The sequence below is a fragment of the Lissotriton vulgaris genome, chromosome 3_1, assembly GCF_964263255.1.
Source record: "Lissotriton vulgaris chromosome 3_1, aLisVul1.2, whole genome shotgun sequence".
NCBI lineage: Eukaryota > Metazoa > Chordata > Amphibia > Caudata > Salamandridae > Lissotriton > Lissotriton vulgaris.
The window spans coordinates 191,137,594-191,151,540 of record NC_141689.1 but is presented as its reverse complement, the minus strand read 5'-3'; the positions used below and the strand labels follow the sequence as shown (position 1 = coordinate 191,151,540).

General features: G+C 48.7%; 1 protein-coding gene across 4 annotated transcripts in view; it reads right to left on the bottom strand.

Moving 5' to 3' along the window:
* The window catches only part of UBAP2 (ubiquitin associated protein 2), a 1,436,418-nt gene that overhangs the window by 757,452 nt on the left and 665,019 nt on the right, over window positions 1-13,947 (bottom strand). For all 4 annotated transcript variants that reach the window (XM_086960301.1, XM_086960303.1, XM_086960302.1 and 1 more), the window contains exon 16: window positions 5,410-5,449. In XM_086960301.1, the coding sequence (XP_086816427.1) occupies window positions 5,410-5,449 (40 nt within the window). The remainder of the gene's footprint in view (window positions 1-5,409; window positions 5,450-13,947) is intronic.

The following is a 13,947-nucleotide window of genomic DNA, read 5'->3' as shown; positions in this document are numbered from 1 at the left end:
ACAACATGACTCGTAGGTTTGCATTGCGCACCGACGTGCAGTGCAGCATGTGGCCCAACATGTTGCTTGTAGCATACTAAAGATGCCCGAATCAATCCGTCTCAAGTTATTAGAGTTCTCGGGTGCCGGACGTTGTTCTTTATCGATCGACAGATCTTGCTCGGGGTATCCCTTCGATCTCTGTAATGATCGAGCCCGGCTGCTGGAGTTATAGGCTGGTTGTACAGGCACAGGCTTTGGCGCTGTTAGCGCTCAAGCCTCTAATCCTCCAGTAATTAGGATTTCCCGAGCAGGCCCATTTCCAGGAAGGCTCCTAGCGGCTTCACACACTCTAATTACAAGCATTTACAATGCAACGGTCCCGGCATTGCAAAAGTTAGAGCTATTAGCATTGTAAATGACAATGTCATTTATTTATGTTTTAAAAACAAAAACATAAATAAAAATAATATCATGCGCAATGCCAATAGCTCTAACTTTAACAATGCCGAGACCATTGCATTGTAAATGCTTGTTTTGTCTTTTCCAAGGTGATGTCCACCTCTGGGCCAAACAGATGATCAGGGTATACTGTCTGATTAAGAATGGTGGTCTGTATCTCTGGCTTAAATCCCGAGATTCTGAGCCAGGCATGTCGTCTCAGCATGACGCTAGTGTTGACAACTCTGGCCGCGGTATCAGCAGCGTCCAGTGCACATTTAATGGAAGCATTGGATATTTGCTTCCCCTCTTGGATGAGCATCTCAGCTGCCTCTTTGTATTCGTCTGGCAGGTGCTGCAACAGGGTCTCCAGTGTGTCATAGAGTGCCCCGTCATACCTCGCTAGAAGTGCTTGTGTATTTGAAATGCGCCAGATATTGGCCGCTTGAGCTGCCACCATTTTCCCTGATGCCTCAAACACCTTAGATTCTTTATCTGGGGGAGGAGCATCACCAGTTGTTTGAGAATTAGCCCTCTTCCGGGCATTTGAAACAACAAGAGAGTCCAAAGGCAACTGTTCCTTGATGTACGTAGGGTCAGTAGGCGCTGTTTTATACTTCTTCTCAATTCTAGGGTTTATCACCCTGGCTCTGGTAGGCTCTTTAAAGATCTCGCCAGCATGTTTTAAGACACCCTTCAACATAGGCAGAGTCTTGACAGTTCTCTCTGAGATGGAAAAGGTGTCAAAAAGAAAGTCCACTTCAATGGGGTCAGCATGGAGCTGGACGTCATGATTTTTAGCCGCCCTTTCAATGAGGGCATTAAACGCCGCTGAATCCTCTGTAGGCGATGTTTTACACCATAGAGTTGAATGTCTGGGGTAGAGTGAGGATCACCTGGGTCAGCACCAGCTGCCCAGGGTTCATTGGTATCATCAGGGTCGGTGTAGCGAGGATAGCAGTACTCATCATCATCACCATCCCCAGCGTCCACGTCAGAGTAAGTGGGTGAGACATCATGGCCATGTGGAGAAAGTGGTTCCACAAGAACAGGAGTTGAAGTGGAATCCTTTTTCTTTAAAGGAATTTTATAGGACTCCATTGGCTGTTCCGGGGCAATTTTCTGTTTATGGAGGGAAAGTCTCCCTGTTTCGGCATCGATAAAGTGTTCTTGTTGTTCTTCCAACGAAGATTGTCGATGCTTTAAGGTTGGGACCACTGTCGTCGACTTCGGCACCGAGGGCACCTTCTCGGGCACGCCGGCGCCCATCCTAGGGGTGAAAGCCTTCGGCGCCACTTTTTGCGGCAGCGTGGAGTGAACGTCGATCCTTTTTGGAGGTTTCTTGACCGGCTTCGAAGGTGGAGGATCTTTCGGGCCGACATTCGAGGCCTTCTCCTTGATGCGCTTTAGGGAGTCCGCCACCTGCTTGGAGAAAGCGGCGGACGGCCTCGCTGAGTCGACGGGATTCTTCGAGGCACCACTAGACGTGGCCTCGTGGGTTGTGCCGCTTTTGGCCTTGTCATGTTGACGCGGAGTCTCGAGAACCTTTGGATCACCGAGCCCCTTGTTTGTGTCGACCACCTTCGGCGCCGATTTACTCGGTTCGACCACCTTGACCTTTGTCTTCGGCGTGGCAGACTTCGTCTCAACGCCCTTGACCTGTGTCTTCGGATCGACAACACCCTTCTGCTTCGTCGGTGCAGGCGGCTCAGAGCCTTCGATCCGACCAAAGTAATGCGTACTTTCGGTTTCGAGGGGGGCACCAGTGCTTTCGCTTGCGTCGAGACCGTTGGTTTTATTTTCGGTTTCGATTTTGCAGGGTGCGGCTCAATAGTAATGCCTGTAGCCGAGCCCGAAGGCGGGGTCGTAGAACCCATTGTAAGATCTTTGGTAAGGCCTAGTGGCGATCCCTAGACCTGAGCCTTTTGAAGCGTTTCGGCCCCAATGTCAGTTTGAGTTAGCTCTTCGCTCGAGCTATCCTCCATGGCCCTAAAGGCCCCATTGTCGTCTCCTACCTCGTCGAAGACTTCTTCCGCTTCGAACATTTCAGCGTCCGCGTCGTAGTCATAGTCGACCTCCGACGCGGAATTAGACAGGTTTTCACCAACTTCCCAGTCAGCTCCTTCATCATCCCCGGCATCGAAGATGTCCACAGGCGCCGGTGCAGTCTGCTGGGCCTCCTGGCGCGCAGCGAGTCGATGCTTAAGCGTCTTCTTGGACCGAAAACGGGAACAAGCCATGCAACTGCCTTCATCATGATCCGGCGACAGACACTTGTTGCACACCGGGTGGACGTCGATGTGGGCATACTTGGAGTTGCACACGGGACATCTCTTGAACGGGCTCCGTTCCATGATTATCAGTCGATAAGGTCTGTGGCGCCGACTGGGCCCTCCGCGTCAAAAGCACGCGGTTCTCTGGAATCCGGCTCGGAACCGAGCTGGAAGAATCGGGCACGAACGCAAGACTATACCGATGAAAAGCTAAAGGCCTTTTGGCCTTAAGAAAGTTTTATATCGATTCCGACTAGAGTGAACCAATATACATCTGAACCCAATGGCGGAAAAAAACAATCTGAGGATGGAGTCGATGCCCATGCGCACTGTAGTCCAGGGGAGGAGCCACCTATCTCGTGATACTTCGAAGACTCTTCCAGGACAACAATGTGCGAGCATCCGGACCCAACACTAGGCGGCGATCTATGCACAGATATGAATTCAGCAGCCCACATGCCTCGAACCTGCATGGCCGCCATCAACATCTGGATGAGCAGTCACTGCCTTAAATTAAACTCTGAGAAGACGGAAGTGTTGATATTCGGCAACCTACAACTTTCCTGGAGTAAGCTCTGGTGGCCTGTGGAAATAGGCCTCCCGCCCGTCCCTAAGGCAAAGACAAAAAACCATCTCTCTTATGGGCTTTAGAAAAAAATCTGAAAACCTGGTTGTTTCAGTGAGGGGTGTTGGTGGGGTGTCTGTTCATAGTTCTAGGGCTGAGACACCATTTTTGGTATTCGTGCGCTGTATAAATTTCATTATTATCATATAGCAGAGTTCTGGAGGACGGCGCTACTACAGCATGTTTGTCCTTCACAGAGGTTACGATTGGTATCTAGACCAATCAAACCGGGCACTGTTCACTTGGCGCTCCGCGCTTTAAATATGCTTAACACACTTTTTCACTTTATACTTGTTTTTATTCTTATTCTTTGGTTTTTATACTCGATTTCTATTATTCATGTGTTTTTTTTTAATTATTTCATAACATAACACAAACATATGATTCGATTCATCATTTTTGTAAACATTGTGACATAATTACACATTCAATACTTTGGCTTCATGTTTATGCATAAAACAATATACAAAACATTAACAAAAGAGCCCTATGCATTTCGGCGCCACGACGGTGCCTTCATCAGGGGCGTGTCTGGAAATAAAACATATGAAAGTGTGTGAGAGTCATAATTCAAGGTTGTTCAAGGGGGGTTAAAGGCTGGGTTTTATGTTGGTGTTATACCTGGTATGTACTGTAACTGGTGTGAGAAATCGTGTCGCCTCACTTGCTGGACTCAGTATCCTGTCTCTGCAAGTAATAATAAATAACCCATGTTGGTTTTGAATTTTAATCAACATTTGGGTCTAAAAGTTAGGTTGTTTAGAAGATAGATTTAAACATACCTGTGGAAGATATATTTGTGATCTCTGCAAGGATAAAAGCGATATGCATTAGGACTGTGTGTCCTTCACAGAGAACATTGTCTTCACGGCACAACTGATAGACAGCTTTTGCTGTCACAAAAGTATGTAGTACGTCTTTTCTAAAGAAAATCTCCACTGCAAGTTACTCTGCCTTGCATGCTCTCTCAGTATAGTGCATAGAAGTAAGCATTAGGGTGTTCGATTTTAGATTACATTTTAACCATGCTAGAAATGTTGATTGTATCCTGGTTTATAATGTGCCTTCTTGCTCTTTTTTATAATATTCTGTGCAGTTGTTTTCAGACGTACTGAGAAACAGATTGTTACTCTAGTAATAAATACTTTTACAAATGTGTAAATTTGTCTTAGTGCAGTGATTGTGCGATGATATGAATAATGAAATAGGTTGGTTACTGTTACCATGTTGCCCCTGATCCCTTCCCAGGAATTTCTAGCAACCCAATGGGGATACCGCTATTTTAATAATACACGGAGTAGTGTTCTGCAGGGCTACAATGCTGGTCCTTCACATTCATCGTTGATGCATTGAACAAAGTTGACCTGCGTCCCCCGAGGGTGGGAAAGCACACTTTGCAGAACTCTTAGTTTATGCAACTTGACATCTCCACCAAACCTGAGGTGGGCTGTGAATACCTGTAGCAACCTGTGTATTCACTACAGTAGAACAAAGGCAGCACGTTTATCATATAAAAAAAGACGGCTTAAACTAGCCTTACCTTATGTTTGGTATGAAGCCATGCAAAAGTGGTCACATCCCCAGAAAGCATTTGGGTGCCAATGGAGTTCACCTTAAGCATTGTTACCACTTCCGATGATGAAGCATGCCACCTTTTTTACTCAAATACTGCTTAGTAAGTCAGACAAAACTGTCAGGTTCCTACAATCGCTCTTGGTTAAGTATGACCGCTTCTAAACATTACCATATGGTCTGTATCCCGGTATTCTTTCATTACACTTGGAGAGATGAGATGCCGTTGATGCAGAATTGGTTAATAGAACAATGCAATGCTACAAATCAAATATTTGATGCTGTTGTACAATTGAAACATTTACTCATTACACACAATGGAAAATAATCAACAGAAGAATGGCCCATATTTACCAAAATCTGATAATTAGTAAGACGTTAAAAAACAGAAACAGTTAACAAGCCACACAGCCATCAGAGGTCAGATAACACTAGCAAATCGGGGTCATTTAGGGTTAATGACAAACATCAGAAGCAAAAGTTGGAAAGAACTCTTTTAATGAAGTGTGATATACATACTGTTAACAGCTTGTGGGGTCCGTGTACCGCTGTGTCCATTCTGCAATGTGAGAAAGAAAAAAAATGAGAAGGGTCCACAGAATTGTTTATTCTATTTAGGTCACATAAATTAAGAAATCACCCTAACACTGTACTTCTGCACAGAGATGTTAAGGCAACTGAACAGTGAAACTCTCACATGAAATTCGACACACCAAAAATTGGTAAATTATGGCAAGATGCAGGGGCAATCCTTTCCATTGCCATTTAGTTGCAGTACCTAAAGATCTTATAAAAAGGGGCTGCAAAATCTTACCTGGAGACATTGCACTTCCCCAATCCCTGCAGTCATTCACTCTTATAGCAAACTAAGACTAAAGTTACTTACAATTAGTCAGGTGACAGAGAAATGGAAAAGCACTAGAAACGTGTCAGGAGTTGGTCTACAGAAGGGAATTTGACAAACTATGATTTTGTATTATTCTGTTCTCGGTTAATGCAAGGAGGGAATGACCCTTGCCTACATTTAGGATCTTTAAGGTAAGACGGGCAATCACTAATTATGTGCATTATCAAACTGAATTTGTTTTTTGCTGCATTCTTAAGTTGAAGTTTCTAAATTCTGCCTTATTTATTAGAGTAAAATGCCTTTTACTTGGATTGTGTGTGCGTTTGAAATCCCCTTTTATTGCTTTGAATATCCATCTTTTGACATATGAGTTACTTTGATCGTGCCATGAAATGTAATTTTGAGTGCTTTGACATTTTTACTTATCTATATAAACCAATGAATGGAATAAAAGACCAAGTTTCTTACCTTTGGTAACAATATATCTGGAAGAAACAGTAGTTAGTATTAGATTTCCTACCTTAGAATATCCCCAGGCGTCAGACTCGATCTGGAAACCTTTGCGTAGCAGTACCCCTGCGCGTCGGTAGGCGTCGTCTGCGGCTCCGCGTCAGTCGTCTGCGCCGGGATGATGTCGCCGGAGTACTTAGACGCCGCCCTCGCGCGCTGACGTCAGTTCTTGTACACAGCTTTTCCACGTCAGACACGCAGAGCCATGATAAAAACCAACACTGGTGCCATGAAACTAGGGCCCTGAAAGGGGGTGACCTCAATCTTAGATATCGGTTTGCAGAACGGGGAGGATGGGTGGGGCGGTAAGGAATCTAATACCAACTACTGTTATATTGTTACCGAAGGTAAGTAACTTGTTCATCTGACAGAAACAGGTTAGTATTAGATTCCTTACCGTAGAATAGATACCCCAGCAAAACCAACTCCGGTGGTGGGTCTGCGAAACAATGATCACACCAGAAAGTCTTGGAGGACGGAACAGCCAAAGAAGCCATCCCTCCGGACTTGATGTCCAGGCAGTAGTTTCTTGCAAACGTGTGCAGCGAGGCCCACGTAGCTGCCTGACAAATGTCCTGCAAGGGGACTCCCTGGCCTAGGGCAGTAGTAGTCGCCGTGGCCCTAGTGGAATGGGGCCTCAATCCAACAGGAGGTTCCTTCTTAGCCAAGGAGTAGCATGCCTTGATACACAACACAACCCACCAAGAGTTGGTCCGCTTGTGTACCGCCCGTCCCTTCTTAGCGCCCACGTAACCAACAAAGAGTTGGTCATCCAGCCAGAACTGGCGTGTGCGATCCAGATAAAACGAGAGTGCACGTTTTGGGTCCAGAAGGTGGAGCCGCTCTTCCTCTTTTGAAGGATGCGGAAAGAAGGTGGGCAAGGTGATGGACTGCCCGATGTGGAAGGCAGTGACAACCTTGGGCAGGAAAGAGGGTCTTGTCTGCAACACAACCTTGTCCGGATGGACAGAAAGGAAAGGAGGTTTGGAAGAAAGAGCCTGGAGCTCGCTCACTCTCCTGGCAGAGGTGATGGCAACCAGGAAAGCAGTCTTCAGAGTAAGAAGGCGAAGAGGACAGTTATGAAGTGGCTCAAAGGGAGCGCACATCAGATAGGTAAGAACAGGGTTCAAGTCCTTCTGAGGCATCACAAATGGAACAGGGGGAAACGTGTGTGATGTCCTTTAAAAACCTATTTACAATAGGGGACTTTAACAAAGATGGCTGATCAGGTAGCCTTAAAAAGGCTGAAAGGGCAGAAAGGTAACCCTTGAGGGTGCCCTGAGCAGAGCCCTGCTGGGCAAGAGAAAGAAGGAAGAGGAGAACCTCAGAAAGAGGGGCAGAGAGGATCCAAAGCCTTTGCTGTGCACCATGCCACAAATCTGTTTCACCTGCAGGCGTATACCGACTTTGCGGAGGGACGCCTGGCTGCCAGAATCACAGTACAGACTTCAGGAGGCAAGTAAAATGGCCTCAACTGTCGCCGCTCACTCTCCAAGCATGTAGGTAGAGACTGGACAGGTTCGGATGGAGGACCGTCCCCTGCTGCTACGACAGAAGGTGCTCCTGAAGAGGCAGACGAACCAGGGGACCAACAGACATGCTGAGTAGCTCGGGATACCAGTACCTTCATGCCCAGTCCGGAGACACAAGGATAACTTGGGCACGGTCGCGCTTGATCTTCTTCAGCACTCTGGGCAGAAGTGGTATAGGCGGAAAGGCGTACAACAGACCGCAACTCCACTCGCGACGAAAAGAGTCTCCGAGCGAGTGCCGCCTTGGAAATTCCAATGCGCAGAACTGAAGACATTGCGTGTTCTCTTCTGTGGCGAATAGATCTAACCAAGGCTCTCCCCACTGCAGAAAGAGGCCTTGCGCCACGTCAGAGTTCAGACGCCATTCGTGATTCATCATGCACCGTCGGCTGAGCTCGTCCTTCTGGCAGAGGGTCCACGACCCCATCCCGGCCTGTTTGTTGGAGTACCACATGGCGGTGGTGTTGTCCATGAACACCTGCACTACACTCCCCCGGACAGAGGGGAGGAATGCCTTCAGTGCTAGACGAATCGCCCTCAGCTCCAGAAGGTTGACATGGAGCCGGGACTCCGCTGGAGACCAGAGGCCTCTGATCTCCGCCTCTGAAATGAAATGAAAAGGAGATTTATAGAGCGCGATAGTTGCCCTGAGACATCCAAGCGCTAAAGAAAAACAGTGCAACCTAAAGAAAACGGTCGCCAGTAAGGAGTCTGGTCAGGTTTGTTAAAGAGAAGAGTTTTTAACTGTTTACGGAATGAGGACAGATTGGGGTTGGATCTCAGATAGAGGGGCAATGAATTCCACATTTTGGCCGCGTTGTAGGAAAACGACCGACCTCCTGATCTTGATCTCTTGATCTTGGGGACGGTGACAAGAAAAGCATGAGTGGAACTGTTTTTTTGGAAGATAGGGAGTGATTAGATTGTTGTTAATCATCGTACCGGTCTTCCAAAATGCAAGGTGAGAAATGCACATGGATTTAAAATTGATCCTCTCCTTGACAGGGAGCCAGTGTAGACTCCGCAGCCCGGGTTTAGCTGAAACCTACAGGGGAGCTGAAGCAGCGTTCGCGCGGCACAGTTTTGGATTAACTGAAGTTTCCGTAAGGTGTATTCAGGGGCTCCTAGATAGAGGGCATTGTTACAGTCAAGACGGGACTGAATCAGACCTTGAACCACGATTTGTTTGGCCTCAAAGGGCAGAAGAGGAAGAATCTTCTTAAGAAGTCTCAGGAGGCCAAAGCAGATGGCTGATAGACTAGTTGCCTGGCTATTAAAAGTAAGGGACCTGTCCAACCAGATACCAATACTTTTTATGGTATCTTCAGGTGTTGGTAGTGGGCCCAGACATGAGGGCCATATTGAGTTAATCGTGAGGGAAGCAGAACAACCCAGGAGCATAAGCTCCGTTTTGTCTCCGTTGAATTTGAGACATAAGGCAGTCATCCATTTATTAACTTTCTCCAGGCATCCCGCCAAGTAAACCTATGCCGATTGGCTGTCCCACTGTGTGAGAGAGACCACAAGCTGAGTGTCGTCCGCATATGTAATGATCTTAATACCATATGGACGGACGATCTCAGCCAGTGGTCTCATGTACACGTTAAATAACGTGGGGCTCAAAGATGAGCCCTGAGGTACCCCACAGCCTAAGGGTCTACTGGAAGAAACAGTGTCCCCCTCAAAAACATGGAATGATCTATCGCTAAGGAATGACTTGAGCCAGGTCATTGCTCTCCCCGACACCCCAGACTCGATGCAAAAGAATTCTATTATTCACCGTATCATACGCAGCGCTTAGATCGAGGAGGATAACTGCCGCTGATCCCCCCCGATCCAAAATCCCTCTAGTTTCCTCTGTTACCGCAAGTAACGCAGTCTCCGTCCCATGCTTGGTGTGAAAACCTGTCTGGGAGTGGTCGAGAAGATGGTTATTCTCAAGGAACCCCGTCAGATGACCATTGACGTGCTTTTCGAGAATTTTGCTTACCCAGGGAAGCAGAGAAATGGGGCGGTAGTTGCTGGAGTTATTAGGGTCCAGGTTTGGTTTTTTCAGAAGTGCTCGGACCATTGCTTGTTTCCATACAGGAGGGACAGTACCTGAGGATAAAGAAGCATTAAGTAGATCGAGGATGGTAGGGAGAATTGTATGAATAGCAGCCACTAAGGTACAAGGGGGAGCTGGGTCACAGGGGGAACCCGACTACTTGTAACAATAGGGGACTAAGCGTCTCCAAATCCAACAAAGGAAAGTGATCCAAGATGATAGATGGATGTCGCACGGTTTCTTGAGGGGACAGAGATGGGCCATCAAGATGAGGCTCCATATCGACAGCAGAGAATGACAGATATATTTGATTAATTTTTTGAAAAAAGAAAATCAGCCAGGTCGTCACAACGTATTTGTATGTTGTGATTAGATGGCGGATTTTGGGGAAGCTTGGTAAGACTTTTAACAATTTGGTAAATTTCTTTGAGTTTGGAGCTAGCCGCAACGATTTTTTCTGTGTAAATAACGGATTGCGTCGCTTTAATCTCATTCTTATAGGCTCTTATCGCCTCCCTATATAAGATTTTATCCGCTACAGCACAGTCCAGACGCCACTTCCTTTCCAGTTTTTTACACTGGCGTTTTTTTCCCCTGAGCTCAGCCGAGTACCAGGGAGCAGTCTTCCCAAGTCTTTTCAAGACAGTTTTACTAAGAGAGATTGTGGCGTCAATCCAGTTGTTGTAGTTGTTATTAGCTGATATGAGCTCCTGATTGGTTGGAAGTCTGGAGGTCTCCAGAGCTACGGTCCATCGATCTAAGGGCAATTTAGACCAATTACGTGCTTTTCTTCTGGTGCATCACCGGGCGTGATGCACCACAAGGATGCAGGAGGCCATCAGCCCCAGAAGCCGCAGCGTCAACCTGACTGAGACCTGGGATAAAGGCTGAAAGAGTGGAATGTTATGTTATGTTATGTTAATATAAGTTTTATATAGCGCTCAGCTACTCAAAAGAGTGTCCCGGCGCTAATAACTCAAAGAGGTACGGAGCAGGAGAGGATGGCACGCTTACTGTACAAAAAGCAGGTCCTTCCTAAAGGCTAAGAGATTGCCATTTGTCCTCAAAGACAAAGACAAGGCATTCCACAGTTGTGGCGCCAAATCTTTGAAGGAGCGACCTCCAAATCAGAGCCTGAATATCCCGAACCCGCTGTTCGGGAGGATAAACCCGAAACTGCGCAGAGTCGAGAACCGCTCCAATGAAGAGGAGCCTCTGAGAGGGGCACAGGTGTGACTTAAGCACATTGATGGAAAACCCCAGCTGGTGCAGGAGGTCTGCCGTTGTCTGGAGGTGGCAGACGACTGTCTGGGGCGAGTCCGCCTTCAACAACCAGTCGTCGAGGTAGGGTAAGACTGAAACCCCTAACCTGCGCAGATGAGCTGCGACCACCGCCATCACCTTCGTGAACACCCGTGGGGCTTTGGTAAGGCTGAAGGGGAGCACGATAAACTGAAAGTGCCCGTGGCCTACCGTGAACCGCAGGTAGCGGCGGTGGGCCGGCAGGGCAGGAATGTGGAAATAAGCGTCCTGCAAGTCCAACGCTACCATCCAGTCTCCTGGGTCCAGGGCAGCTAAGACCTGAGCCAGTGTCAGCATCTTGAACTTCTTCCGGGGGAAGCCGTTGACGTTCAGTAGGTCCAAGATAGGGCGTAGGCCACCTCTGCCTTCTTGGGTACCAGAAAGTAGAGGGAGTAACAACCACATCCTACTTCCGGCCCAGGAACGCGCTCGATGGCCCCCTTGGCCAAGAGGGCCATAACTTCCTCTTGCAGAAGTTGCAAGTGGTCCCCCGACAAGCGGTGGTATTGCGGTGGCATGGCTGGAGGGGTCGCCTAGAAAGGAAGGGAATAGCCCCTTCGGACGATTTGCAACACCCACCTGTCCGAAATGACAACGTGTCAGTGGAAGTGGTGATGGCGAACCCTGCCCCCCACTGGCATCATATGGGCCTGAAAGCACAGACTAGGAGGCTTTAGAGGCGGATGCTGCAGGGGAAGGTGTGGACTGGCCTCGCCGTTGTCCCATATGCGCTGCCACACGGTTTCCACGGCCGCCACCGCGTTGGATGTTAGTCTGCGGTGCGTGGCTGGCAGCACGTGTGGGAGCGCCCCTTCCTTGGCCACGAAAGGAGCGAAAGGCACCCGTTTGCTGGCGCAGGGCGGAGAGGCCCAAGGACTTGGCCGTGCGCCTGGAGTCCTTAAAGCGCTCGGTCTGCCTTGTCGCCAAAAAGGCGACGGCCATCGAACAGCATGTCCATAACAGTGTTCTGGACATCGGCTGAAAAATTGGCGGACCTCAACCAGGTGTGGCGACGAATCGCCACCGTCGTTGCCATCGCTCTGCCCAGTGAGGAGGTTAGTCCTCACGGCCGCGATGGGGAGCTCCAGGCCCAAGGCCTTGGCTGCCCGCATCAGCACCACAATGTAGGTAGCCCCCTCCTCCAAAGCCACAGTGGGAGGGGAGACAAAGCCAGTGTCTGGCGAGGTGTCCAGCCAACTGGCATTCCCAAGCTCACCTGTCCAGTCATGCTGAGACTGACTCTCGTGCCAGAGGGTCCTCAGACCCCTCCCAATCCCCCTCGTCACCCATCACCTGGTAGTCAGGTTTAAAGGATGGGGCTGGTTCGTTGAAGTTAAAATCTCCAGGCGACATCGAGAGGGGCGCCCAGCAGCGCCGCTCCGGCGCAGGAACCGAATAGAGGGTAGGATCGGGGACGGAGTCGTCCTGGGATGGCGCCCGGGGTGACACCCTGGGGGCCGGCGAGGTCGTAAGGTCGACCGGCGACGATCCGGATCCAGTGAGGGCCTGCGGTGCCGGGACTGAAGTCGCCGGCGGCACCAGGGCCAAAGCACCGGAGATGACGTCTTTCCGACCTCTCATGCCTCTTAACTGAGGATCTTGATCCCGAAGACCGATACTGACTAGCGGAGCTATGATGGCTCCGACCACGCGACCGGTCCCTCGACCTCCTGTGGGACCGTGACCTCGAACGGCGCGGGGCCGACTGCCGGACCTCAAGAAGCTTGCGGGACCGCTCCCGCCTAGCCTTGGACGTCAGGGCCCGGCAGTCGGAGCAGGTTCGGTCGTCGTGGTCGAGGCCTAGACACTGAAGACACCGGCGATGGGGGTCGGTAACCGAAATCAGTCGGCTGCAGGGTTGCAACCCGGGCATCCCTACCGGGACTGTCTGAGTCAATGGCTCGAAAAGCAGATCAAAAAGATCAAAAGTTTAGTCAAAAAATGACTAAAGGGTACTACTTCTCCGGATCTGCGCTTAGCTGGCGCGGAAAAAAGAAGAACTGACGTCAGCGCGCGAGGGCGGCATCTAAGTACTCAGGCGACGTCATCCCAGCGCAGACGACGCCGCTGACTGACGCTTAGCCGCAGAAGACGCCTACCGACGTGCAGGGGTACTGCTACGCAAAAGTATCCGGATCCAGTCTGACACCTGGGGATATTCTAAGGTAAGGAATCTAATACTAACCGGTTTCTTTCAGATTGTTTTACTGCAATGCAGAGTATACATTCTTTTGCTTTACTCACTTATATAAAGGTGATCAGAGTGGTAGCAGTACTACTTACACAGTCGTGGGAACGCGTGGAGCTGAGAAACATGTCATAGGCACACTTATTGTCTCTAATGAGGAATAGAGGGAGAAAAGAACTCACTAATATATTGCACTGCTGGACCATTAAGACCCAGAAATGGTCAGGCTGGTAGTTAGAATGAGAAAAAGCTACGCGAAAACCAATGCATCCTAAACAGGCACCTATAGTGCATGGAGTTGTTTTTATATATCTACGTTATTTGCTATTAACATAAACAAACATGCAGGAAATGTCCAGGTAAGCCTGGCCAGTGCTTCAAACGGCCATGTACTGTCCAATACTGGGTACCTGCATGTCTCAATTTAAGGGATAGAACCTGCACCTCTAAGAACTGCTCATACATTTAATGGAAGAGTACAAACACTTCTCAGGAAGAAAAAGGTACTCTAAAGAGTATGTACCTACACATCTATATTTCCATTTAAAGCACTGTACCCTGCCATTGATCACAGCCTTATTAGTATAGGTTTTAAGGATCCTACATATAGCACAAGCGGCTGCTTATTGTC